Genomic DNA, 26,088 nt, shown 5'->3' on the forward strand with positions numbered 1-26,088 from the left:
TTTTAGGTTACATAGTTTTGGAAACTTAGCAGCATTTCTTTTTAATTAAGGAAGCCATCTCTTCTGTATAAACATTTTGTTCCTGGTCTCTGATTGCAGGTTTTCAACACATACTCCAACGAAGACTATGACAGGAGAAATGATGAGGTCGACCCTGTGGCCGCATCTGCCGAGTACGAGCTTGAGAAGCGTGTAGAGAAGCTGGAACTTTTCCCAGTGGAACTGGAGAAAGGTAGTGAGTGCTCCAGTGCATATAGCATCACGATGTGGCTATGTTAATAACCCAGAATTATTTTTCCAAAGAGTAGCCTTTTCTCTCAGGAGTAAAGTTTTAACTCACATAGAGTATGTATGCTTGTTAAGCTGTTGATGAGAATTCTGGGTAGCTGGTGAGTCGAAAGAATCCCTGATTCCTCCCACCCCAAACTGAAACCCATCTGTGTAGGATGGGTGTGTGCGAAGCCGAGGGCTCTGCTGGAGCTCTGGCAAAGGGCTGGTGCAGTTGAGAGCCCGAGGGGTGGGGGTCTAAGTGAGAGATTTGGGTACCATGTTATTTTGCTTTAGGGGTGGAGCTCTTTTTGGTAGAGGAAAATGAGTCATGGTAAAGCTCACAAGGTAGAGGAAATGAAAGATGCTTTTGCAAAGTTATAGATTGAAGGTAGTGGGATCCAGGAGGAGTTAAGTAGGGCTACTTCCTCTCTCTGAAGAGAGAAGGCTGAAAGAGAGCAAGAAGGAGCAGAGGGGCTTCATTCTAGTTTCTTTCCCTGGAAGGATGGCCCCCTTGCTCAGTAACTGCTGCTCCAAGGGAGCTGGGCAACCAGGAACTAGGTTGGGTCCCAGTGGACAGCAAACCTGACAAGCTTTAGAAAAAAAGAGCAGAACAAACAGATGACAACTTGAAGAGCCAAAAAAGAAAGAAAAATCACTTAAAGATACTGAAATGTGGCTTTAAAAAAAGACACACTTAAGCAGCAACAACAAATTCCTTCATTTTCAAATAAAAAATGCACTAGAGAAATTGAAGAAAAAAATAGTTACCATGGAGAACCAAATTGTCAACCAGGAAGATCGAGTGTAGGAAATGTCCCAAACGAATACTTAACCTGACAGTGCAAGCTACGAAGCAAACTCAAGAAGGGTGTCCTTACATGCATTGTTGGTAACAGAAAGGGAAGATGGTGGGCAAGGAGACACCTTAAATAGTAGTAATAGAAGAAAATTTTCTCGAGCTGAAAATTTTCTGAGCCTCATATTGGAAAGGGCCTATTTTATGAAATGAGAAGGCTAAAAAAATTACAAACTTAAGCTGAGAAAACCCTAATGTGTAAAGAGAAAGTGAACAGTTAGGGGTGGTGGTGCATGCTTGTAATTCTAGTACTTGGGGCAGCTGAGATAGGAGGATCAAAGCTTTGAGGCCAGCCTCAGCAACTTAGCAAAGCCTTCAGCAACCTAGGGGGGAGACCCTGTTTCAAAAATAAATAAAATGGGGCTAGAAGAACACTCCTGGGTTCAATCTCCAGTACCCTCCTAAATTCCTGCCAAAATAAAACTAACAAACCAACAAACAAGCAAACGAAAATAAAGTGAAAATCTTAGAAAATACTATACCAAACCTTCCCAAAGCAAACAAATGAGCAAAGGTATTTGATGGGACAAAATAATCAGACTAGTGTCAGGTTTATTTGCAACACTAGAAGCAGGGAGATTATAATTTCATAAGCCACTAAGAATAAAAGGGATCATGATCCAAGAATTCCTCGTCCATCTCGGCATTTACCTGGGTAATTTATTTTCCAATCAGCAAGGAAGGAATGAAACAAGGAGCAACTTACTCAAAACAGCAAAGGGAGAAACAAGGAGGTGAAAACTACCTAAGAATTGGGCATAAAATTGCCTGGTTGAAGAAATATGAAGAACACTAGTCATTACACTAAACACAACTTACTGGGTACTCCTACTAAATGACACTAATTAAAGGGTGATGCTTACAGTTTTTATAGACGTAAGGGTGATGCTTACATTTTTTTTTTTTTTTTTTTTTTGGTGGTACTAGGGATGGAACCCTTCTACCTCCGGGCTACATTCCCAGACCTATTTTATATTTTTCTTTGGAAACAGGGTCTCTTAAGCCAGTGGCTGGCTTCGAACCTGCGCGATCCTCCTGTCTCCTCCTCCCAAGCATGGGGATTACAAGCGTGCGCCACCACGCCCGGCTGATGCTTAGTTTTTATAGACTTGAAAATGTAAAAATTATTCTTAAGTCCCATGCAAAAACAATTAGAATTGTCTGTGAACCCTGTATTGTTAATAAAAGGAAAAATGAGAGCAATAGTCATTCTGGTAGAAAGTATCTGTAAGCTGCGGCATATTTATTTAGTAAAATATTACTCATAAGTGTGTGTGAGTTTAGCAAACATGACATTGAAGAACAATAAATAAAGCAAATCACATAAGGTATTCAGTTTACAGTTCCATTATTTAAATTTCAGAACCAGTAAAATTGAACAGTATTTTGTCCAGGAATATACACATAGATGTTTTCTTTTAAGGGAGTATTTTTAAAAGGAAGAATGATTAATAAAATACTTAGGAACATAATTGCTAAGGGACAAGTTAGGATATTAGGAAGACATGCATAGGTAGCTTTAGGGGTGTTGATAACATCCCTTATATTTGTTAATACATAGATGTTTATTTTTGTTTTTTAAGTTTAATATTTTTTAGATGTATAAACTTTTTGTATGTATTTTATATTTCATACAAAAATTTAAATGACAAAATTAAGCCAGGCGATAACCAAATGAAATACAATTATTGGAAATTTTAATTCATTTTTCTCAGAGATGGACAGATCCAGCTGGGTGTGGTGGTGCATGCCTATAATCCCAGCACTTGGGAGGCTGAGATAGGTGGTTGCAGGTTCTAGGACAGCCTCAACAAGTAGTGAGATTAATCAATCTAGTGAGACCCTGTTTCAAAATATAAAAATAAAATAGGAATGAGGGTGTAACTTGAAGGTAGAATGCCTCTAGGTTCAATTCCCAGTAAAACACACACACACACACACACACACACACAAAAAAAAAAAAAAAAAAAAAACCAAAGAAATAAACTGATCTGCAGACAGAAAACAAGACTATAAAGGAGTAGATTAATATAATCAACTCAATTGAAAGGTATCCTAAAAATGGACTCTGTACCCTTTTAAATGTTTAAAACACCCTTTATATTATGAGAATTTGGAAATTATAAATTGTAGTCTTAGATAGATGTCTCATCAAAAAGTTAAACCATTTCTTCAAATCATTTTGAAAAGTCTTACTTTTTTTTTTTTTTTTGGTGGTACTGGGGATGGAACCCTTCTACACTCCCAGACCTGCGAGGCTGGCTTCGAACCTGCGTGATCCTTCTGTCTCCGCCTCCTAAGTGCGGGGATCACAAGTGTGCGCCGACACGCCCGGCAAAAAAGTCTTACTTTAAAAAACAAATGTATAACACACACTAGAAGCTGTAACAAAAAGAAGCTTACAAAAACAAAATAAAAGAAAAAGCACTTGTCTTAGAAATCAGAAAAAGTAAAGAAAATGAATTTTAGAAAGGTAGAAAAAGAAAATAATGATAAAATAGAAAAGTGTTTTATTGAATAGATTCACAAAATTTATCAAACCTTCACAATCCTGACAAAACAAAATTATATGTATTTGCTTTGCATTCTAAATTTGTATATTGCTTTTAGTTTTCTTTCATTGAAATTGTTAAGGGAAAATATTAATATATTTTATTATTGAATTTTTTACAAAAATGATGAATACCAGGAAAAAATTATTATTTTTTAGAAAAATATGACTTATCAAAACCAATTTAAGTTTAATAGACTAATCTCCAAAAATGAAATCAGGATGATTACTATAAATACAGCATTAAAAGCTCATTAGAACTAAATTATTTTATTGTACCTTTAAGGAACACATAGACCAGTATTATTTGGATTATTTTATATCATAGAAAATGAAGTAAAACTCTTTAACTTATTCCATTGAAGAGCATGTAACAGTCTACACTGAAAACTACTATGCTACACACATGTGAGTTTAGTACAACTCTGAGTATAAATAAGTGTTTTAAAATTCTTTTTTTTCTTTTTTTTTCTTTTTTCTGTACTAGGGCTAGAACCCAGGGGCATTCTACCTCTGAGTTATACCCCCCAGCCCTAATTTTTAGTCTTTATTTTGAAACAGGGTCTCACTAAGTTGCAAAGGGCCTCACTAAGTACCTGAGGCTGTCTACAAACCGTGATTCTCCGGTCTTAGCCTCCTAAATGCTGGGATTACAAGCGTGCGCCACCACGCCCGGCTAATGTTTTAAAATTCTAAGTGAGATAAAGTATTAAATATAGAAATACTTAAAGAGAGCCGGGCGTGGTGGCGCACGCTTGTAATCCCCGCGCTTGGGAGGCGGAGACAGGAGGATCGTGCAGGTTCGAAGCCAGCCACGCTGGCGTAAGAGACCCTGTTTCAAAAATATAAAATAGGTCTGGGAGTGTAGCCCGGAGGTAGAAGGGCTTCCAGGAACCCCAGTACCACCAAAAAAAAAAAAAAAAAAAAAAGAAATACTTAAAGAGAAAAATACATTAACCAAAAGCAATTTTTAAATCCAAATTTAATTTAATGAATTACAACGTAATTCATTATTAGGAAATTTATCCACAAAATTGTTCAAGAAAAAAATCTATAATCAAGTGAAAAAAAAACAAAACATTTAGCCATTTTAGATTAAAATTATGTAAATTAGCACATGATGGAGACTGCCTAAATATTATACAAAGTATAGATCATAATGCCAACAGAGAATTCTATTATAGAATTGAAGAAACAATAAAATATTTCAGTTAAAACCAGGAGACAAATTCAGAGGCTCTGTACATGAAATGATCAGTATACAAAACAGAAAATAAATGTTGAAAAGCATCATTTTTTTTTGCTATTATATCCATATCTTGGTTATCATTCTGTTACTATAACCAAACACCTGAGATAAAATTAACTTACAAAGAAGAAAAATCTACTTTAGCTATGTTCAGTCCACGGTGAATTGGACATGGTAGCAAAGCACTACATTATGGGCAGAGTATGTGATGGAGGAAACTGCTCACCTCATGGCAGCCAGGAAGTAAAAAGGAAAAAAGGGGCTGGATTCAAATATTCCATTCCAGGGCACACTCCTGATGACCTAACTCCTCCCACTGTGCCCTACCTCCTAAACTCCTAAATGTTCCACAACCCCCAAGCTAAAGATCAATCAAACCTTCATCACATGGCCCTTTTGGAGACACATATCCAAACCATAACAATATCCATATCTATCTTGGAGACTAAAATGATACTAATTTAAAAATACTGTAATTGGTAAGATAATTTGTGGAAGAGGAGGACAGTTTCATGATACATATAAAAATTAGTAGATTTTTTATTTGCACTAGGAGATTAAAAGTGAAAATGGGAAAATATTTTATTTATAATAACAATAAATACTCACTAAATTGATTAATGAGGAAAATAGATTTTATTGATCACTGAGGAAAACAGTTAACAGAGAAAATAATATATTTTTTAAGAACATAAGACAAGCTAAATGAAAGATTTACTATTCTAAAGATATATATAGCCGGGCATGGTGGCACACGCTTGTAATCTCCGCACTTGGGAAGTGGAGACAGGAGGATCATGCAGGTTTGAAGCCAGCCTCGCTGGCTTAAAAGACCCTGTTTCCAAATAAAAATATAAAAATATAGGTCTGGGAGTATAGCCCGGAGGTAGAAGGGTTTCAAGGAACCCCAGTTACCACCACCAAAAAAAAAAAAAAAAAGAAAAAAAATATATAAAACAAAGATATGTCATATTATATATTTAATAAAAATATTCTTGGATGGGAAATCTCAATATATAAAAGTATTTTTATAAATTAATAAATTGAATACAGTTCAAATAGAACTGCCAGCAAAGTTGAGAAGTTATGTAAGATACTATTACATTTTATATTGAAAATATAGGCCTAAGGAAAGTATGAAAAAACATGAAGGGCTTAATTTACCAGACATCTGAACATAGTATCAAAGCCTCTCTAATCAGAAAAAAATTGTATTTACCCTACAGTTGATCAGTGGAACAAAACAGAAAATCTAGAGAAAGATGTTAGTATATAACAAATTTAATATGGCAGATATCTGATAGGTTATCTGAATTGTTCTGGCATTACTGAACATCTCTCTGGAAGAATATAACATTGGATTACCTTCATTATGATATATGTATAAATTAAATAATTCAGTATTAATATATAGATATTTGAAGAAATTTATAAGACTTCATATATCATCTAGGTTTGTAGGAAGATGGCCTTAACCAGAGTAGACCAGAAGTTAGATGTATTACTCAGCATGTTCACAGCTATACACCAAATATCTGACTGTGTAACTTAGAGGAAGGGAGATTTCTTTGCTCATAGTTTGGAGCTCAGTTTATGTGAGGCTGGGTCCATGGAGCTCAGGGCATTGCAGTGGGAACTATAGAAAGCCTTGTTCCCCTACCATGTAGAGCGGAAGTCAAAGAGAGTATAAGGAAGGAGGAACCATATACAGTCCGCAAGGCCATAGCTCCAGGAACCACCTTCTCCAGCCTCACTCTACCATAACAGGCCACCACCTGGACAAATCCATTACAGCACATTTGTCCACTGCGAGGACTATATTTTTATGGTTGTTTTTTTTTTTTTGTGGTACTGGGGTGGAACCCAGGAGTTTTTCTACTTGCAGGCTATCCTCTCAGACCTAGTTTTATACTTTATTTGGAAAAAGGGTCTCACTAAGTTGCTGGGAGCCTCACTAAGCTCCCAAGTGCGGGTATTACAAGCGTGCTTCACCACACTCAGCTTACTACTAGGATTATAACCAAGCCCACTTACAACATTACCATCCCGTTTCCATGAAGGCTGGGGGACACCCCATATCCAAACCATTATATTAGACAAGATGGACCCATTTAATCATCTAGAATTTTAAGTTTTTAGAGATAGTAGTGTCAAACAAAACTAAATATGTAATAAATTATGTGCATTATATACTAAGGATCTTTGCAACTTATCAGGACAAAAGAAACAGGTAAAACTTGATAGAAAATTTGGCACTTTACAGAAGAGGAAATGTAATGATCCACGGTTCTAAGAATAACAGGCCCGTATCTCAGTGGCAGTGAGGGAGGGAATGAGCTGTGAGCTCCCGAGTGCAGTGATCGCTTCTTGCATAATAGCACAGCCTCGCTGCATCCTCCATGTCTTCCTTGCTGTGCTGTCTACCCAATGCTTTGCCTGCCTCTCAGAAAGTAATAGAGCAAGACCTAGGATTGCTGTGTTCTTGGCAGTGCAGCCACAGGAATCAGTGGCCTTCAGATGTGCAACTCTGAACATCATCCATTCTTGACACTTCTTCCTCTACACAGAGAAGAGATGAGGTTGTGGAAAAGAACCAGATATCAGGTCTCTTTCCTTCAGTTGCTGCCTTCTCCTTGAAGGTCATCTACACTAAAATTCAGGATGGCTCAAGTTATTTTTTCTTTTCCCACGACCAGGTTTTCAGCTCAGAAAATCTGAGTCATTTTTCAGTGAGAGCAAGGAGAGGAGATAACGGAAGGAAGAGAAAGAACTTTAGGAATGCCACAGTCCAAGCAGGGAAAATGGATTTAAACACCAAGAAGTATTTTTCACACAGGATAATTGTAGGAATTTAATGGCATAACAGTACAGAGATTTCACATTTGAGAGGAGCCCCTTGAATGCAATGAGTATGGGAAAAATTTTTCTCATAACTCAACATTGGCTCAACTTACAGTTCATAATGAAGAGAAACCCTGTAAGCATAGTGAATGTGAGTAAGAATTCAAGCAGAATGCTAATTTCCCAGAGATTTCATACAGGAGAGAAACCCTGTGTCATTCAGCAGTGTGGAAGTCTACAATTAACATTTTTTAACACTAGAGTGGGGGCCACCTACATGGATGGAAACACTGTGGGAAGGATCTTGCTAATCATTCATCTCTTGTCCAGAGGAACAAGTTCACAGTCCAGAGAAGTTCTGTGACTGTGAACAAGAATCCAGCCATCGGCCAACCTGGACACACACAAGAGAAGGCATGAGGGAGAGAAGATGCTTCACACTCATAACCAGTGTGGATGAGCCTCTGCACTCACCTAACCCTCAGACGAGAAACTGTAAAATTATGATGCATGCGGAGAAATTTCCATGATGAACCACAGAGTATTTATACCAGAGAAGCAATTTCAGCAAAATAAATATGAGAAATCACATATATGTAAACACTCTAGACGTAACGAATGAGAAAAGCCTTTGGTGACCACTCAGACATGAGTTAGCCATACAGGTCTGGCACTGGAGAGATACCTGTGACTGGCAGGGAATATGCCTTCAGCTGGTACCGTATCAGAAAACCCATCTGGGAAAACACAAAGATTTTTGATAGCATGTAACAGAGCACACAAATCATACTTTTGCCAATGAACATATGTAGAATAAAGACGTAGGGTTGTGTTAGTTGTGTAGAGCAGGAGTTGTACTTAAAGCAGAAGTTGGTGACAAGTAATAATAAGTGAGGCCAGTCCTCATCAGAGAAGTGCTGCTATGATATTTACATTTGAAAAGAATTAGGCATTCTGTTGAGTATCCAGGCTACTTAAAAAAAAAATCCATTACTGTTGATTAGCCAGTACCATTTTTTAATGCTGCTGATAAACCCTGATTACAAAGACTTTGCGGCTCTCAGAAAATAACCTTGACTGTTAGTAAAAAATGTACTATACAAATAAAGTGTCTTATGTCATTGGTGTTAAACTATATATGTTCATAGAAAGGACATGGAGAAATATGAATAAACACATGATTTGTAAGTAAATTATAAAGCAGCAACTGTTTGTCTGTATTGGCCCTAGGACCAGAAAAATGGAAACAAAGATGAGTACCTGTTAGTATACAAATGATTTAATTTGATATTTTAGCAATTCGAAATATTATACAGTAATTTTGATTTAGAGCTAGGTAGATTGATATCTATGAGGTATTTATGGAGTAGAAATGATTTAGAGTTAGGTAGATTGATATGTATGAGATATCATTGAGTTTTTAAAAGTAAGCTACAGAGAGTATATATAATCTTATTTGCATAAAGGAAGGAAGAAAAAGCTAAATACACATCTGTGTTTATTTGTGTATATGTATATATATGCATATATTGTGACTATTGGTAAGAGTATGTACCTGTATAGTACCAAAGAGGAAAGTGCTCAAATCACATACCATCTCATTAACCTGACTGAACAAGTATAAAAGAAAAGATGACCAGATGAATGTAGAAGAAATTCCCAAATATTTTATGGATCGCATTTATTTAAAAATACATGTATTTTATTTAAAAGTATATGTGTATTTATGCCTAAAGTAGTTCATATGACTGTTTAGAGAGCCAGTGTCTTAAGGTAGACTGACTATTCAATAACCAAAGTATTACTTTTTCTGGGACTAAAATGATTCTACCAACTGCAGCAGAAAAATGATACAGTGCTCTAGCACTTTGAGAAATCTTATTTGATAACCTTACTCCCAGCTTAGAAAAAGATTCTTTCAAGGCTAGCATATCACATGTCCTGTTCATAATGAACAAAATTAGAAGCAGCGAATGGGCTTCACCAGCTAATTATAACAGCTGGACCAGTGTAAACCTAGGTTTGTTCATTATTTTTCTTTTTCATAGATGAAGATGGCCTTGGAATAAGTATCATTGGGATGGGCGTTGGAGCAGATGCTGGACTTGAGAAGCTAGGGATTTTTGTCAAGACAGTAACAGACAGTGGTGCTGCTCAGCGGGATGGCAGGTAAGCGACTGACTTCTGTCACTAGTGACTGAAACCTAGGAAGTGTTCCTAGGAATTTCTCTCACTTGTATCTTATTTCTTCTGATTTTTTTTTAAATTAAAGAGTGTCAGAGTGTTTTTCAGATATAAGAAATGTAGGAACACTTTACCCATTCTCTGATTTGTAGGCAAAGTGTCTGCTTTAATAATAGCACATAAATGAGTAGATGGCTGGGTCCATTTATCTGCCTAGTGAGAAGTGGGACATAACGTGAACATACACAGCTGAAGAACACTTGATACTGTGGAGGTTGGCATGTAGTATTCCTTCAGAAATATTGAAACAAATGGTAATAGGTCTGGCACTTTTGAAAATGACAGAAGGGAGATTAGGCTTTTTACTTCTGCACTGATGATAGTTATAGAGATAAATGTTTTTTCCAAATGAGTTCTACCTAAGAACACGGTTTCTTGCCAGGCATGGTGGCAAGAAACATGGGAGGCTGAAACAGGAGGATTATAGCTTTGAGGACAACCTCAGCAACTTAGTAAGACTCTGTTTCAAAAAAAATGTATTTGGGTTGTAGCTTAGATGTAGCTTGCTCTTGATATCAAATCCCCTCAATCAATCAGTCAATTATATGAGTTCTTCAGTACCACCTACAACTGTATAATTAAAATTGCCAGTAGTGTGGCAGTATACTACTACTATTCTTCTTCTTCTTCTTCTTCTTCTTCTTCTTCTTCTTCTTCTTCTTCTTCTTCTTCTTCTTCTTCTTCTTCTTCTTCTTCTCCTCCTCCTCCTCCTCCTCCTCCTCCTCCTCCTCCTCCTCCTCCTCCTCCTCCTCCTCCTCCTCCTCTTCATCCTCCTTCTCCTCCTCTCTCTCTCTCTCTCTCTCTCTCTCTCTCTCTCTTCCTCCCTCTCTCTCTCCTCTCTCCTTTCCTCCTTCCTCCCTCTTCTTTGCCTTCCCTCCCTCCCTCCCTCCCTCCCTCTCTACTTTTTTTTTTTTTGTGTGGTACTGGGGTTCCTGGAAGCCCTTCTACCTCCAGGCTACACTCCCAGACCTATTTTATATTTTTTTTTATTTGGAAACAGGGTCTTTTAAGCCAGCGAGGCTGGCTTCGAACCAGTGCGATCCTCCTGTCTCCACCTCCCAAGTGCAGGGATTACAAGCATGCGCTAGTATTGTTAATTTAAATTTGCTATTTTACATACCACAAACTGTGTGTGTGTGTGTGTGTGTGTGTGTGTGTGTGTGTGTGTGTGTGTGTGGGTGGTTTGGGGGGGTACTGGATATTAAACCAAAGGACAGTCTACCATTGAGCAACACCCCTAACCCTAGTTTATTTTTAATTTTGAAACAAGGACTCACTTAGTTGCTGAGGGACTTGCTAAGTTGATGAGTCTGGCCTTGAACCTCCTGTCTTAGCCTTCATGTGTACACCACTACATGTTTCTTACACGCCAGGGACTTTTAATAGGATAATCCTTTCTCAGCCCCAGTTGGTATCAGGAACATGCCTGTAAATTTGTTTTGCCTTATTGGTGGTGACAGACATTTTCCCCTCAGAGCATCATCCTTTTTCTAAACCTTCATTGCTTTCCTTAACTTACAAGTTTGGAGTTGCTTTCTCTCTACCAGGATTTGGGGCCTTGAAACTCAACTCATCTTTCTCCCTATTTGTTTGCAACTCTTAGGTATCCTTGTAAAATGGGAGTTTGGGTTTGCTTTATCTCAGATTTTTCTCTCTCTCTCTGCAGGGATATTTTTCAGAACTCTCCATGTCCAGTCTGCCATCCACCTTCTATCTCTTTGTTTTCCGTCCTTCATTAATCCCCTATAATTCGCTACATCACACAAATCTATAGTATTTCTAAAACAAAATACAATCGAGAAAACCAGACCTTGGGGATCCTAATTTAATGACCAGCAGATGGAAGCTTTGGCTTTGGCATGTATAAAGAGAGAAATCGGATATTATAATTATGTCTTCAGGATACATTTTGTATGTACTACTGTGTAGAATCTCATACATATTGTATATCACTTCTTTCTAACCTTTTCTATCCAGTGATTTAATTTTATATTTATTATCATTGTTACATCTGTTCATTTTGCGATGGTGTCTCACTATGTAACCCAGGCTAATCTTGAAATCCTAGGCTCAGGCAGTCCTACAGAAGCTGTTGTACTAGTAGCAGTAATTACAGTAGTGTGGCACCCTGCTTTAATTTTCTGTTTATTATTTGTTACTCTTTTATACTACTGGACCATGTAGAATCAACTTAGGTTCAGAGGATTCTTCTATAAGATTTTTTTACTCTTTCTTTGTGTGTGTGTGTGTGTGTGTGTGTGTGTGTGTGTGTGTGTGTGTCTCCATGCACATGCTGAGGGTTGAACTCAGAATTCTCATATGTCTGAGCTACACTTCCAGCCCTATTTTATTTTTATTTTTTAAAAGGGTCTTTCTAAGTTGGTGAGGCTGGCCTCAAACCTATAATTCTCCTGTCTCAGCCTCCTGTGTACTGAAATTTTAGGCATGTGCCATCACACCCTGCTCCTTTTAGATTTCTTGTCAGCTCTGGAGCATCCTGAATATTCTGAGGAATTATATGAAGATTGAGGCCTTCCCCCCCACCCCAGAATTTGAAAGCAGTTCTCACCAATTTTTATAGGATTTTATAAGAGGTGGGCAGAGGCAATTTGAGTTTTATCCTCTGAACTAATACATTCAGAAATACTGTCAGCTAGATTTAATTTAAAAACCTCCTAGAACTTATAAATAACTGTATCAAGTGTGCAGGATACAAGGCTATTATATAAAAGCTATTCACCTCCAGTCATATATTAGCTAGGAATGAGCAAGTAAAATTTAAAATTAAAACATATTATCATCGAAATTATCACACCCCATAATTAAATATTTAGGTATAAATCTAACAAAATATAAAATTGTATATGAGGAAAACTACAAAACTCCGATTAAAGATAGCAAGGAAGAACTAGTAAGTGGCGAGACTGTGTAATACAAGTTAGAAAGCTCAGTGTTGTCAGGATATGAGGTCTTCTCTATTAGATCCGAATTTCAGTGAAATCCTCGTCAAAATTGCAGCATGTTAAATTTATATTGAAAAGCTGTTTCTAAGGTGTATATGGAGAGAAAAAAGATCCAGAATAGCCAACTCAGTGTTGAAGGATAAGACCAAAGTTTGAGGAGTGACATACCTGACCTTGTATTTTACTTAAAGCTTTAGTCATTGAGACAATGCTGTGTTAGCAGAAGAACAGAAAATAGACAATGGAAGAGAATGGAGCCCAGAAATCAACTCACATACATATACTCAGCTGACCTTTGACACAGGAGCAGAGGCAAAGCAGTGGAGGAAAAGGCTTTAGTAAATGCTGTGGGGTCAACTGGATATCCCATGCCAAAAAAAGAATCCACATATGGTCTTTATACCTCTTACAGAAATTAAGCCAAGAGGGATCATAGACCTAAATGTAAGACAAAAAAGTGCAAAACCCTTTGTAATGACACAGAAGACTATCTTGGTAAGCTTGAGCACAGTGATAACTTGTTTGATATCCAACACCAAAACCAAAATGCATGAAAGGAGGAATTGATAAGCTGAACTTTTAAATTTAAAAAAAGTTCTGCTTTGGGAAGAATATTGCCAATAGACTGAAAAGACAAACCATAGACTGGGGGAAAGTATTTGAAAATTATAAAACAGATAAAACTGACTGAAAACATACGAAGATGTCTTAAAGTTCAACTATAAGAAAATGAAAATCGGATTAAAAATAAACAGAAGGCCCAAACAACAAACACTTCGCCAAAGAAGGTATATAGAACGCAAGTAAGCATATCTAAAGATGTTCAAAATGTGCTGTTAGGGAATTGTCAGATAAAGCGATGATGCGAGACCATCATGCACCTGTTACAGGAGCCCCCATCTGAAAGAATGGACAGCACCAAGTGTTGGAAGAATGTGCAGCAGCCAGAACTCGTGTTGTTTGGAATGCAAAATGCTACAGGCACCTTGGAAAAGTTTCAGTGTTTCTGGCCTGCATTCTTACCATATGAGCCATCTGAAAATGTGTCTATTCAAAAATCCACACACAGATGTTTATATCCACTTTGTTCATAGTTGCCACAATTTACAAACAACCAAAATATATTTCAGTAAGAGAATGGATAAATAAATTTTACTCCATCTGGTCAATGGTATATTTTTAATGCTTAAAAGAAATGACTTATTAAACATTAAAAGTCATGAAGGAACCTTAAAAGCATATTAATAAGTGAAGGAAGTCAACTGAAAAGGCCACATGCTATGTTATTCCTCTTGTATGACTTCTGACAAAGGCAAAACTATAGAAACAATAACTAGATTATTAGCTGCCAGGATTAGACAGGAGAGGGCCGAACAGGCAGAGCACAGCTGAGTTGAGCCTCTGGAACCTTTTGGTATGACACTACAGTGTTGGATACATGTCCCCATGTAGTCATCAAAATCCATATGGTGTATAACACTGAAAGTAGCCTCCTATGTACACTACTCTTTGATAATAATCATGTGTCTAACACATGGACCATTGGGAGCAGGATGTTGCTAGTGGAGGAGTTGTGCTTGTGTGGAGAAAGCTTCTGTAGAAAAACACACTTTCTATGCAGTTTGTTGTGAACATAAAACTGGTCCAAACATAAAGCTTATTTATTTTTGAAACATAAAAAAAGCCGGGCATGATGGCACATGCTTGTAATCCCAGCATTCGGGAGGCTGAGACCAGAGGTTCGCGGTTCACGGACAGCTACTTAGTGAGACCCTCTGCAATTTCATGAGACCCTGTTTCAAAAATAAAGAATAAAAAATAGGGCTAGGGGTGTAGTTCAAAGGTAGAATGCCCCTGGATTCCACCCCCAGTACCACACACACAAAAAAAAAAAAAAGTAGAAAAAGGGGTAATAAAACAGTAGGGAAGTGCTAGTATTTTAAAAGGTTTGTTTTCACTTTTTACATTAACCAAGGAAGTAATAAAATCAATAAACAGGACATACAATAATCTCACCAAAGTATTCTGGTGAAAAGTAAGAATCTCTTAAAATTCTTTATTAAGAGAATACTAAAGACTTGTAGACCCATTGTTTTTTTAATAGAGAAGTTATCAAAGTCTACTTTTGGTTTTTATTAGTGGTTGCAACTGTGAGGGATTTCCCTGAGTGCGTGGTGGGGGATGCTGCCGCCCACCCCAAATGCCCTATGCCATCACTCGACCAAATGCCACTTTGCACCTACAGTTTATCATCAAGCCCTGTGTTGGTTTCTTAGCTATAAACGATGAAGCAATCTTGGGGGGATTGTGTACTGTGGGCAGGTGTTGGAGAAGATCCCCTGTGCAGGTGAAGACCTTCACATCTGGCCTCATCAGGAGCCCAACAGCAGCATCTACAGCATGTTCTGGGAAGGAGAGGACCTGAACGCCATCGGCTGTCAGCCAGGGCTACTGAGGTGTTAGTACTGTGCACCAGGCCAGGACCCACTTCATCCCCATCATGAATGTGGAGGAGACTGGCCAGCAAGTGCAGCAGGCCCACACACATGCAGTTCTGTGACTTCAAGTTGGTGTGGCCCCACTGAGTCCCGCAGGGCCAGCAAGAGCACACGTCACCTCCAAGACAGGACCAGTACTTTCCCTATGCACATGCAAGGCTCTCCACCCAGGCCTGCCAAATTAACTGCTTAAGAGCAACAACAAAAAGATTCAACTTTTGTATTAATATTTGTCAATAAAGGTTCATATATTCTTCAAATTATAATATGAATAAATCAACATTGAATAAATTTTGTCAAATTTGTAGCCCATTTTATGGTCTTTTAGTAGAAGATATTAAAACCAAAGCAAATAAAATTTGCTTCTTTGAACCTCCCTCACCTTGAGGAACACATTCAAGTTTTGATCTTGAGTATGTTCTTTTATATTCTGGAATAGTGAATAACCTTTTCATTTACTATTCATTTTCATGAAAAACAAAAATCAATCCAGTAACCTACATAATTATATATTTTCTTAATGCTGTACTTTTTTTCTAGCACTGTTAGCAGAGGCCTAGTTACTCATATTTATTTTAACTTGTATTCTGGTTAGTTAGCTTGTAGTTCATCAACCCTGGTACAGAAGAATTTGATAATAATCACCTGTCATAAGCAATCAATTTTGCTAGCAAGTATCATTCTCTTTAGCCAGACATATTATTTTTGTTTTCTTAAAGTGATTAAGGATACTTTTAACACTTTGATTAACATGACACAAAAGTATACTAACTGTGATATTTTAAATTAAGAAGTGGAGCTTAAGAGATTGGTGATCAAGGTTTTAAATATAAATAAGTAAGACTCTTAGATATCATATTAATGGGAACACTTTTTGTATGAATATTGTTAGCATGGCTCTTGTTGGTTTTCAGCTTAGTAAATCATTTTGGGGATTTTAGGAAGTGCATATTGGTGTGTGTGCTAGTTAGACAATGTAGGAGAAGAGATTTCCCGGGGCTTGCTGTTCTGGGGCTTCAGTCCGGGTCACTTGGTCCCATTGTTGTGGGCCTGTGGGCCTGTGGTAGGTAGAACATCACAGTGGGGAGGATCTGGTAGAGCAGAGTGGCTCACCTCAGGGTGGACAACAAACAGGAGGGGCAAAGGGATGTGACAAGAAATCCCCTTCTAGGGCACTTCCCATGACTGCTTCATCCAGCTAGGGCCCTCCACCTAAGGTTTCCACCTCCCCTGATAGCACCACCTGCTTTGAATCCATCCATGGGTTGGTCCACTGATGAGGTCAGAGCCCTGGTGATCCCATCATCTCCCCCAGAGTCCCAGAGCTTTCATGGCTGACTGGGACTCTCACGCCTTCAACACCTGAGCCTTTGGTGACATTTCAGATACAACCTGTAACAGTGACTTTTTTCATGAAAATAAAAACCCACACTTTTACAAAACTGGAGAAACAAAACTACATGTTTCAGAACAAAATTAGTAAATGAATCTGATTTATATCATAATTTATCTTAATTGCATTAATATTTTTGATTTCTTAGAGATTCTATAAGAATTTGTTTCCTTAAATGACCAGTACACTTAAAATTTTATTAAATGCTACAGTGTTTGGTGAATTGCTTAAACTATATAAACTAATCAGGTCATAGCTTCTTAATTTCAGAGAATTTATAACTTTATCAGTATCTTTTAAGAAATACATCCTAGTCATGTAATTAGAAATTATGACATTCAGATAAAGCAAGGCAGAGAACTTGTAGCTTTAGTTTTATAATCTCAGCAACAGCTTAAATAATTGAAGAAACATACAAACCTACTAATAAAGATTTTCAGTGAGGGCTGGTTTCTTTTTTGAGAGTCATGAAATGTTTTGTGGAATAATTTGAACTCATAAGTAGAGAATGAGAAAGGTAGCATCTCAAGGGTTTTTTTTTACCTCTCACGTGGGAGTGATAGATGTCTATTACTGCAATCTCCATATTGGATTATAAAGATATGCTCCCAAATATACTGCTGCTGCTCGTTAGAGTCATCACCAGTCAGCATCAGCAGCATCTAGTGCCAACTACATCCAGAGCCGAAACAGCAAAGAACTAGAAAAAGGAAAAGCACAAAATTAGACAGAAACAGCCACAGTGGCAACAGAACTTTTACTGTACCTGACTGGTAGCAAAAAAAAGAAAACAAAAACAAAACAAAAAAAACAATGGATTGCCATTTGAATATTACGCTGATGACAAAAAGAAGTACCTGGCTTATATAGCTCTCGAAGTGCATTTTCGTAGTGACACAATTTCCTGGCTTTGTGAGTCTACTACTTGACCATCTCAGTGGGTCATCCAGAACTATGATAGTTAGTATATTTTGACTGATACTAAAAAAACTTTGACTTATGAGTATAAAGTAAAAATTCATCAGTGACTTTCTTAATTAGGAAACTAGTGACATAATAAATGTGGTTCAAAGAGCATTTGGGGAACTAGATATTTGGGCTGGGATGTAGCTTGGTGGTAGAGTGCTTGCCTAGTTTGTGAGGCTCTGGGTACAATTCTCAGTACTGCAAAAGTAAGCAAATAATCCGCACATACAAAAAATCCAGAGTAATTTGGAATAGCACAGCGTAGTTAGATGGAAAGCGGGAACTATTCTTCACATGTATGATTGACAGTACTTAAGGGATTTGTACATACCAAGTATTTCTGGGGTTGCAGATGTTTGTTAATTCCTAATATGGTTGGAAATATCTGTACTCTCAGAAAATTCATTTATAGGTATGTATCTTGGAGAAACTCATATAGGTTTGTAAGGAGACAAGTGTGAAATAGGCTATTACAATATTATTTATAACAGCTAAAATTAAAAATAATATAATTACCTTGCTACAAAATAATAGATATATTTATAAGAGAGAATAGTATGTAGTTGTTAAATGCAGTTAGCTAGAATTACATTTATAGTAGCCAGAAGCAAATCTCAATATAATGTTATGCAAAGAAAGCTAATTTGCAAAAAAGAGACATACTTCATAATTTTTAAAATATACAAAGTATATGCATTATGCCTTTTCATGTGTGCATATTATTTATACTTCAATATTAAATAGAACGCTAAAACACAAAAATTAGCATGGTGCTGACTGTGGTGGAAGCAATTAAGGAAATAAAATTAGAGACAGTAATAAAGGGACTTCAACTTTCCTGTAATGTGTTTTGTTAGAAAAATATGATTTAAACATTTCACATTGTTGAAATGTGATGAATTTGGGTGTTGGATACATAGTGTTTGTTATCAAATTCTTTAAAAAATTTAATTGGTGCGTTGTAGTCATACATCCTAATGGGATATAAAATGGTCAGATTCTTCTCTACATTTTTTCATGTTTGAAATAATGAAATTATAAGGAATAAAAAATGGCATCTATAAAATTTATATAAATTTTGCTGGGCGTGGTGGTGCACGCTTGTAATCCCTGCACTTGGGGGGTAGATACAGGAGGATAGTGCTGTTTCGAAGCCAGCCTTGCTGGCTTAAGAGACTCTGTTTCCAATTAAAACTATCAAATGGGTCTGGGAGTGTAGCCCCAGAGGTAGAAGGGTTTCCAGGAACCCCAATACCACCAAATAAATAAATAAATAGGAAAAATTTATATAATTTTTACAATTATTATATACTAAACCTTATTAGTACAATATTTATATCAAAAAACTTGTGTGTATGTGTAAGTACATATATGTACATATTACATATAACTTGAGTAGAAAAAGACTCCCTGTGATTCTTGATGGTTTTTTCTTGGAGAGAAGTGTGATTAGGCACTAGGTAATACCTCAAAGGGTATTTCAGGTAGATTTAATATGTTTTTATTTATAAAGTAAAAGAAAAATATGTCATACACTTGTAGTTTTCAACGACTGTGGTGGGACTGTGGATGTTTGATAAGCTGAATCTCTTCATTTAGTAATACTTATTTTTATTTTTCAAAGTGGTTTTTAAAAAGAATTAAGAATTTGATTACAATCTGAGGATTTTATATAAAAAATGAGTTTTGGAACAGGTTATAGTAGTACACACTTATAATCCCAGTATTTGGGAGGCTAAGACAGAAGGACTGCAGATTTGTAGCCAGCCTCAGCAACTTAAAAAGTGAGACCTTGTTTCAAAATAAAAAATCAATATAGGGCTGAGGGTATACCTCAGAGGTAGAATGCCCCTGGGTTCAATCCCCAGTACTACAAAAATAAGTAAATAAATACATTAAAAAAGTTTTGGATCAATAAACATATCTTAAAAATTAAGCATATGTCAACTCATTTATTGGGACTGATAGTGCATAACCAGATAAATTAATTGTGGATAATTTTTTTTCTTTTTCTGAAGAATACAAGTCAACGACCAGATTGTGGAGGTGGATGGAATCAGCTTGGTGGGTGTCACACAGAATTTTGCTGCAACAGTTCTCAGAAACACCAAGGGCAATGTCAGGTAAATATATGGCTTCACATAGATAAAATTTGGTCACGTTGTTTTATTGAATGTTACTTTTACCTATAAATAAATGTAATTACAATCAGAATTTTATCCACATATTAAAACTGTATGGATAAATATGGTTAATTACTGAGCTATGTGAATGTGCCTTATTTTAATATAGAAAGAGTTTTTAAGAAGATAGAATTTCTAGTTCTAGTCTTAATAGATATTAATTTAGGTCTCAAATCATTTTAACAAAACCAGCTATACAGTTAACTGAAATTGAATGACTATATACATATTAAATTACAAGTATTATTTAGACAGGTAGGTTGATTGATTTGAGGCTAAGTTTATTTTAAACATCTACTTATTGTTTCAAAGATTTGGAAAGGATCAATCTTAGCATAAACTTTTCTAACTTTACAGGATAGAGGGTATATTCTTTCAGATGTTAAATTTACATTCAATCCTGAGGTTGTAAAAATTAGAGTTTTGAAAAGGAGTAAGAAAGTAGTCCTGTAGTTCAAAGTAGAAAGTAGTTCAAGTAAGGTCACAACTTAAAATCTATTTTATTTAGTCATAGGATACATGTATGTATGTATATATGTATTTTAAGCATTGCTTTTATCTTATACTTTTCCAAAATCCTATGAAGGATCACATTAATGGGATATTTTTTTGAGGTATAGAACCAAGTAATATCCCCTTGCCAGGCGTGGTAGCACACACTTGTAATCCCAGCATTTGGGAGGCTGAGACAGGAGGATTGAGGGTTCACAGACAGCCTCAGCTACTTAGGCCCTTTGCAACTCAGTGAGACCCTGTTTCAAAAATAAAGAATAAAAATTAGGACTAGGGCTGTAGCTCAGAGGTAGAATACCCCTAATGTGTGTATTTATGAAAGTAGTTTAGTGTTCTCATCATCAAAATGAAACTGACAAACATTTTGAGAATATTGATGAGCTGACATTTCTTTAAAGATGGCAACGTTAGAATATCCTTGCAGCATGTTTGATAATGTGCAAACACGAGATCAGAATTTAGACATTTTCTATAGCAAAGCACCATTTGATGCAGAAGGGATGCTTTAAAGAATACACCCTACATGACTCATATAGGCAATTTGTTGATGCCTCTGTAACTCCTACTATCCTGAGACATGTATGTAAAGTAACTGGGAAGAATCGAGGAAAATCCATATGATGTTCTCTCAGAGCTCTGTGGGTAGACTCCTTGGTAAATGTGCTTGGTCTTCTGAAGATCACTGGCTGTTCCTGAGAGAGCACTTTACCATGTCTTTATAGCACTTGTTTTGAATCTGCCTTTTAGACTTCATGATAAGTTTAAAAATAAATACAGTACACATGCAACTTGCAGGAACATATCTTAGTTGTAGATGAGTTTGTAATGCATGAAATCATAGCTATCACTTTCCCATTTCCCACATTGGCCATATAATTTTGTATTACAAATCACAAATGACTTCCTATGTGGCCTTCCTGATTTCACTTTCTTCCTTTTTCAAGATACATGAAGCACCTTACTACCAAGAAGTTCAAAGTCTGTGTGTAGTAGGGATCCCTCATAGTGATCTAGCCATATAGGTATATTTCCACTACATGGACATTATATGACCAGCCTTGACCATTAAAATCCAGGGTCCATCCATTACACAGGTTCTCCTGAGAAACAGAACCAATAGAGATCGGTAAGTAGGGAGGGAGGGAGGGAGGTATTGATAGGTATATTTAGAGACTTGGCTCAGGCATTTATGGAGGCCAAGAAGACAGATGGAAAAGATAATTGGTAGGTACTACCACAGTGCTTCTTTTTTAGATGAAGACATGGAGGCACAGGGAGATATAGACATTTGTATAAATTCATACAGCTGATGAGCCACACTCCCAACCCTCTATTTTTACCTGTGAGTGCTTAAGTAATTCAGAACATATTTCTCCTCTTATCAACACAGTCTTAAGACAAGATATAGAATCAGTTGTCTAAACTGAGACGTTGTTAGCAAAATGACAACAGATAATTCTAAATTCTGTATCTAAAAAATAAATAGAAGATAGTTTTGTATAACTTTAAATCAATCTGATAATATCTAGAGATTTCTACTTTTTTACATAAGTATACAAGTGATTTTTATCTTTGCAAATCATTTTCTATTATTTTCTTTTGGTGAGTTTATAATTTCTAGTTTAAGATAAATTTTTTGATGACTAAACATAGTTCAACAAACATAATTTAGATCTTAAGAATCTCCAACGAATGCATCTTTTAGTATATTCTTAAAGAAAAATGAACCATGAACAGGGTAAACCTGATGATTCTAACAGATTGAGTCTGTTGAAATTATTTTTTATGTAATGCAGAATCTGTAGATGAGAACAGAACTTCACTCTTACTTATTAACCATATTATATTAGGCAAGCCACATGCTACCAACCATTATGAAGATTAAAGCTTTGAGAACAACTCTTGAAACATTTTATTTTTAGCTTTACATCATGAAACACCAAAATATATAATAAAACATAGTGAATAGTAAAAGTCAAAAGGATAGGGCAGTGAATACTTTATATAACATGTACATTATTTAACATTTCTGTTATATATGTGTTATAACATTCTATAACAGCAAGAGTTAATCTAAAGCTGATCTGGATGGACCAGGTGCTCATCTCCAGAGTTTTCTGGAGTATGAAACTGATCCTTGCTGGAAGCTATGAAATACATCCTCTACGGATGAATGATTTTAGCAGATATAAGTCAATGAGTAGTTTCAAGGCAAGATATAACAGCCTATCAGAATCACTTTAAATAAAAATTAGATTTATAGGTAAATCTAATTATGGGACTGTTTGGGCTATGATATGCCTAGATAGAGGTTAGTGGATTGATTGGATCAATCAGCTGAATAAAGGTCACCTCATCAATGTGGGCAGGTGTCATTTAACACAACAGGCCCAAACAGAACAAAAAAGAGGAAGGATGGATTCAAGTTCTCAGCTTGAGCTGGGACATCTATTGTATACTCTTCTTAGACAGTGTCACTACTGGTTCTCATACATTTTGACTCATTCTAGAACTTACTTTATTGGCTCCTCTGTATCACATGATATCTTCTTGGCCAGTTACTCTTTATCAAGCCTCAGCTCATAAATTACCTCTGTAGTGACTGAGTTCTTCTCATATGATGTTCATGTCATTTAAACCCCAAGTCAGGGTCTATGACAATACCATGTTTTTTACACATAGCATTTATGGAAAGACCCTCTGATGGTCTGGTCCTCCTGGTGTTGGCTGTCTTTTTTGTTCCCTGCATACTAATTCCTTTCCAGGCTGTATGATGATTAAAAAAGGGACAAGCAACAAACTATGACTTACAGTGTATGACTTATGACCTTATGACTTATAAGGTTAAGTTATAAAGGCATTGTGGTTTCCACCTTGGTCCTTGGGTTGCCATCTCTGGATAAATCTAATCACCCTGTTAAGAAACCTCTGAGGATTGCTTCCACAGGAAGACCCAGAAGACGTATAGCAGAGCCATATGGCCGGAGGACCTCCAGCCTCAGTGTGTCAACATCATATATGGTTGATTTTCATGAGAAGCACCATGCTTGAACCTTCTAGCTAAGTCTCCCCTGAATTGTTGACTTAGAGAAAGAATGAAGATAGTAGATGTTTATAAATTTGGGGGCAATCTGTATCAACAAATACAACTTATACAGGTAGCTGAATTTGGGCAGCAGCTGTGAGGAAAACCTGAAAATGTGGGAGTAGCTTTGGGATGGAACTGTTATTGAGGCTGGAAGGACTTTTAGGAGATATTAAGGAAAAAAAGACTTCAGAGACTGATAACAGAATCCTGATAGCCTGCAAGAGGAAAAATGAAAATGTTATTGACACTGGAAGAAAGGGGGGTTTTTGTTATGTAATAAAAGAAAGTTTAGCGACACCTTCTGTCACCTTCAGTACTGTGGAAGTTAGGAAGTGCACCTAATAAACTCATTTGGCCTGTTATATTTATATTTATTTATTTATTTATTCTTTTTTTGTGGTACTGGGGTTCCTGGAAGTCCTTCTACCTCTGGGCTACATTCCCAGACCTATTTTATATTTTTATTTGGAAACAGGGTCTCTTGAGCCAGTGCGGCTGGCTTCGAACCTGTGCGATCCTCCTGTCTCCGCCTCCCAAGCGTGGGGATTACAAGCGTGCGCCACTACGCCCAGCGTATTTTGATTTTTTTATATTTATTTTTTAATTTTTTTGTGGTAGTGGGGGATGAAACACAGGGGTATTCCACCTCTGAGATACATCTCCAGCCCTATTTTTTTATTGTTTAGTTTCTGGAAGCAGAGTCTCACTAAGTTGCAGAAGGCCTCCCTAAGTAGCTGAGGTTGTCCGTGAATAGTGAATTCTTCTGTCTCAGCCTCCCAAATGCTGGGATTGCAAGTGTGCACCACCATGCCTGGCTCTCATTGGCCTTTTAATTCAGGAGATTTCAAGGTAGAAGGTTGAAGTTGCCAATCAGCTTCTTCTTGATGCATAGAGTTAAATATGAATGAAGGTAGATAAACTAAAGAGAGGATTGTAAAAAAATAATACAGTTTAAGCTGGGCATGGTTGTACACACCTATAATCCTAATACTTGAGAGGCTAAGACAAGGTGATAACAGGTTTGAGGCCAGCTTCAACAACTTAGCCAGACCCTGTTTAAACATAAAAATAAAATAGGGCTGGTGGTATAGCGGAAGTAGAATGCCTCTGGGTTCAACCTTCAGTACCAAAAATAACACAAAACAGGTTATCAGTAAACTAAATGCAGCTTTGATCCCATATGTAGTGGCCTAGAAACAAACCTTGGAAGACTCTGTTTCCAAATAACCTAATTGTCCCAGAGCAATATTACAGGTTATTTATTGGGATACAAAAAATTCTTCAATGTCTGGCATCAAAACAAGAATTGCAAGGCATGCCAGTAAGTTGGAGAATATGGTTAGCAGAAAAGTTAATGAGGAAATATCTCTAAAATACTAGAATTGATAAATTAGTATGTGGCAACATTAAAAGTTATTATAACTAGATTTAAAATATTCAAGGAAGTAAGAAAAGGACTGAGTAGAAATAGGTAGGTTAAAAAATATTGAGCCAGGCATGGTGGCGCACGCTTGTAATCCCACGCTTGGGAGCCTGAGACAGGAGGATCGTGCAGGTTCAAAGCCAGCCTCACCTGGTTTAAGAGACCCTGTTTCCAAATAAAATATAAAATAGGTCTGGGAGTGTAGCCCAGAGGTAGAAGGCCCCTGGGTCTAATCCCCAGTACCACCAAAAAAAAAAAAAAAAAAAAAAAAAAAGCTGTTTGAAGGACTTCTGGGAAGATGGCTACCGAGAAAAGCAGTGTTTACGAGCCCTGCTAAAACTCGATCTCTATTGCCACAAAATCAATGCTTTTCATAGCCAGAAAACACCATCAACAGAGAAATAAAAAAATGTAAACACAAGGGACAGAGAAAAAAAAGACTAGAAGAACAACCAGAGACCAGATATCAAGCCTGCAATGCAGCAGCGGGGCGGCGCCAGCACTATCTTCCCTCACAGCACCAGGATCCAGAGAGGAAAGGTAAACAGGGAGCTGAAGTGAGCAGATGCGGATCATTTGGGTGTTATTCAGCAGTTCTTTCAGCGCAAAGAACGTTTAAAACTCCCAGTGTTCAAGCTCATCACGCCTTCCAGGGACTCAGAACAGAGCTCAAAACCAGAAAAGAAATAAGCCAGCCTCACAGCCGAGGGCGTGGAAGCAGGACCATATTGCCAGCAGCTCCAGCCTCACAACTGAGGGCGTGGCAGCGGTGCCATATTGCCAGCAGCTACAGCGAGTTCACCTCACCCTGGACAGCTCCTGATCAATATGCACAGTAACCGTGAGTGAAATTGGGGCCCCTAAAGGAGAAATCCCTGTACTGCATGCCCAGGGACTTTGATAATCTCCCTGGTTCTGAGATTTTGCAGTCCAACCCAGTGAAGGAGTAGCAGTGGCAGAGATACCACACCTTGGTCTCAGCTCCCCGTGTGAAAACACCCAGCCCGGCACCACCACGGTCTCTCAGAGCCTCAATTAACTCCCTGGGTC

At 37.2% G+C, this 26,088-nt stretch overlaps 1 protein-coding gene across 7 annotated transcripts in view; it reads left to right on the plus strand.

Annotated features, from left to right (window-relative positions):
- The window catches only part of PPP1R9A (protein phosphatase 1 regulatory subunit 9A), a gene marked incomplete at both ends in the record, with an annotated part of 289,674 nt that overhangs the window by 164,984 nt on the left and 98,602 nt on the right, over window positions 1-26,088 (plus strand). For all 7 annotated transcript variants that reach the window (XM_080701326.1, XM_080701327.1, XM_080701328.1 and 4 more), the window contains 3 exons: window positions 100-232; window positions 9,816-9,936; window positions 19,850-19,954. In XM_080701326.1, the coding sequence (XP_080557452.1) occupies window positions 100-232; window positions 9,816-9,936; window positions 19,850-19,954 (359 nt within the window). The remainder of the gene's footprint in view (window positions 1-99; window positions 233-9,815; window positions 9,937-19,849; window positions 19,955-26,088) is intronic.

This window comes from Muscardinus avellanarius (assembly GCF_963383645.1).
Source record: "Muscardinus avellanarius genome assembly, chromosome: 9".
Taxonomy (NCBI): Eukaryota; Metazoa; Chordata; class Mammalia; order Rodentia; family Gliridae; genus Muscardinus; species Muscardinus avellanarius.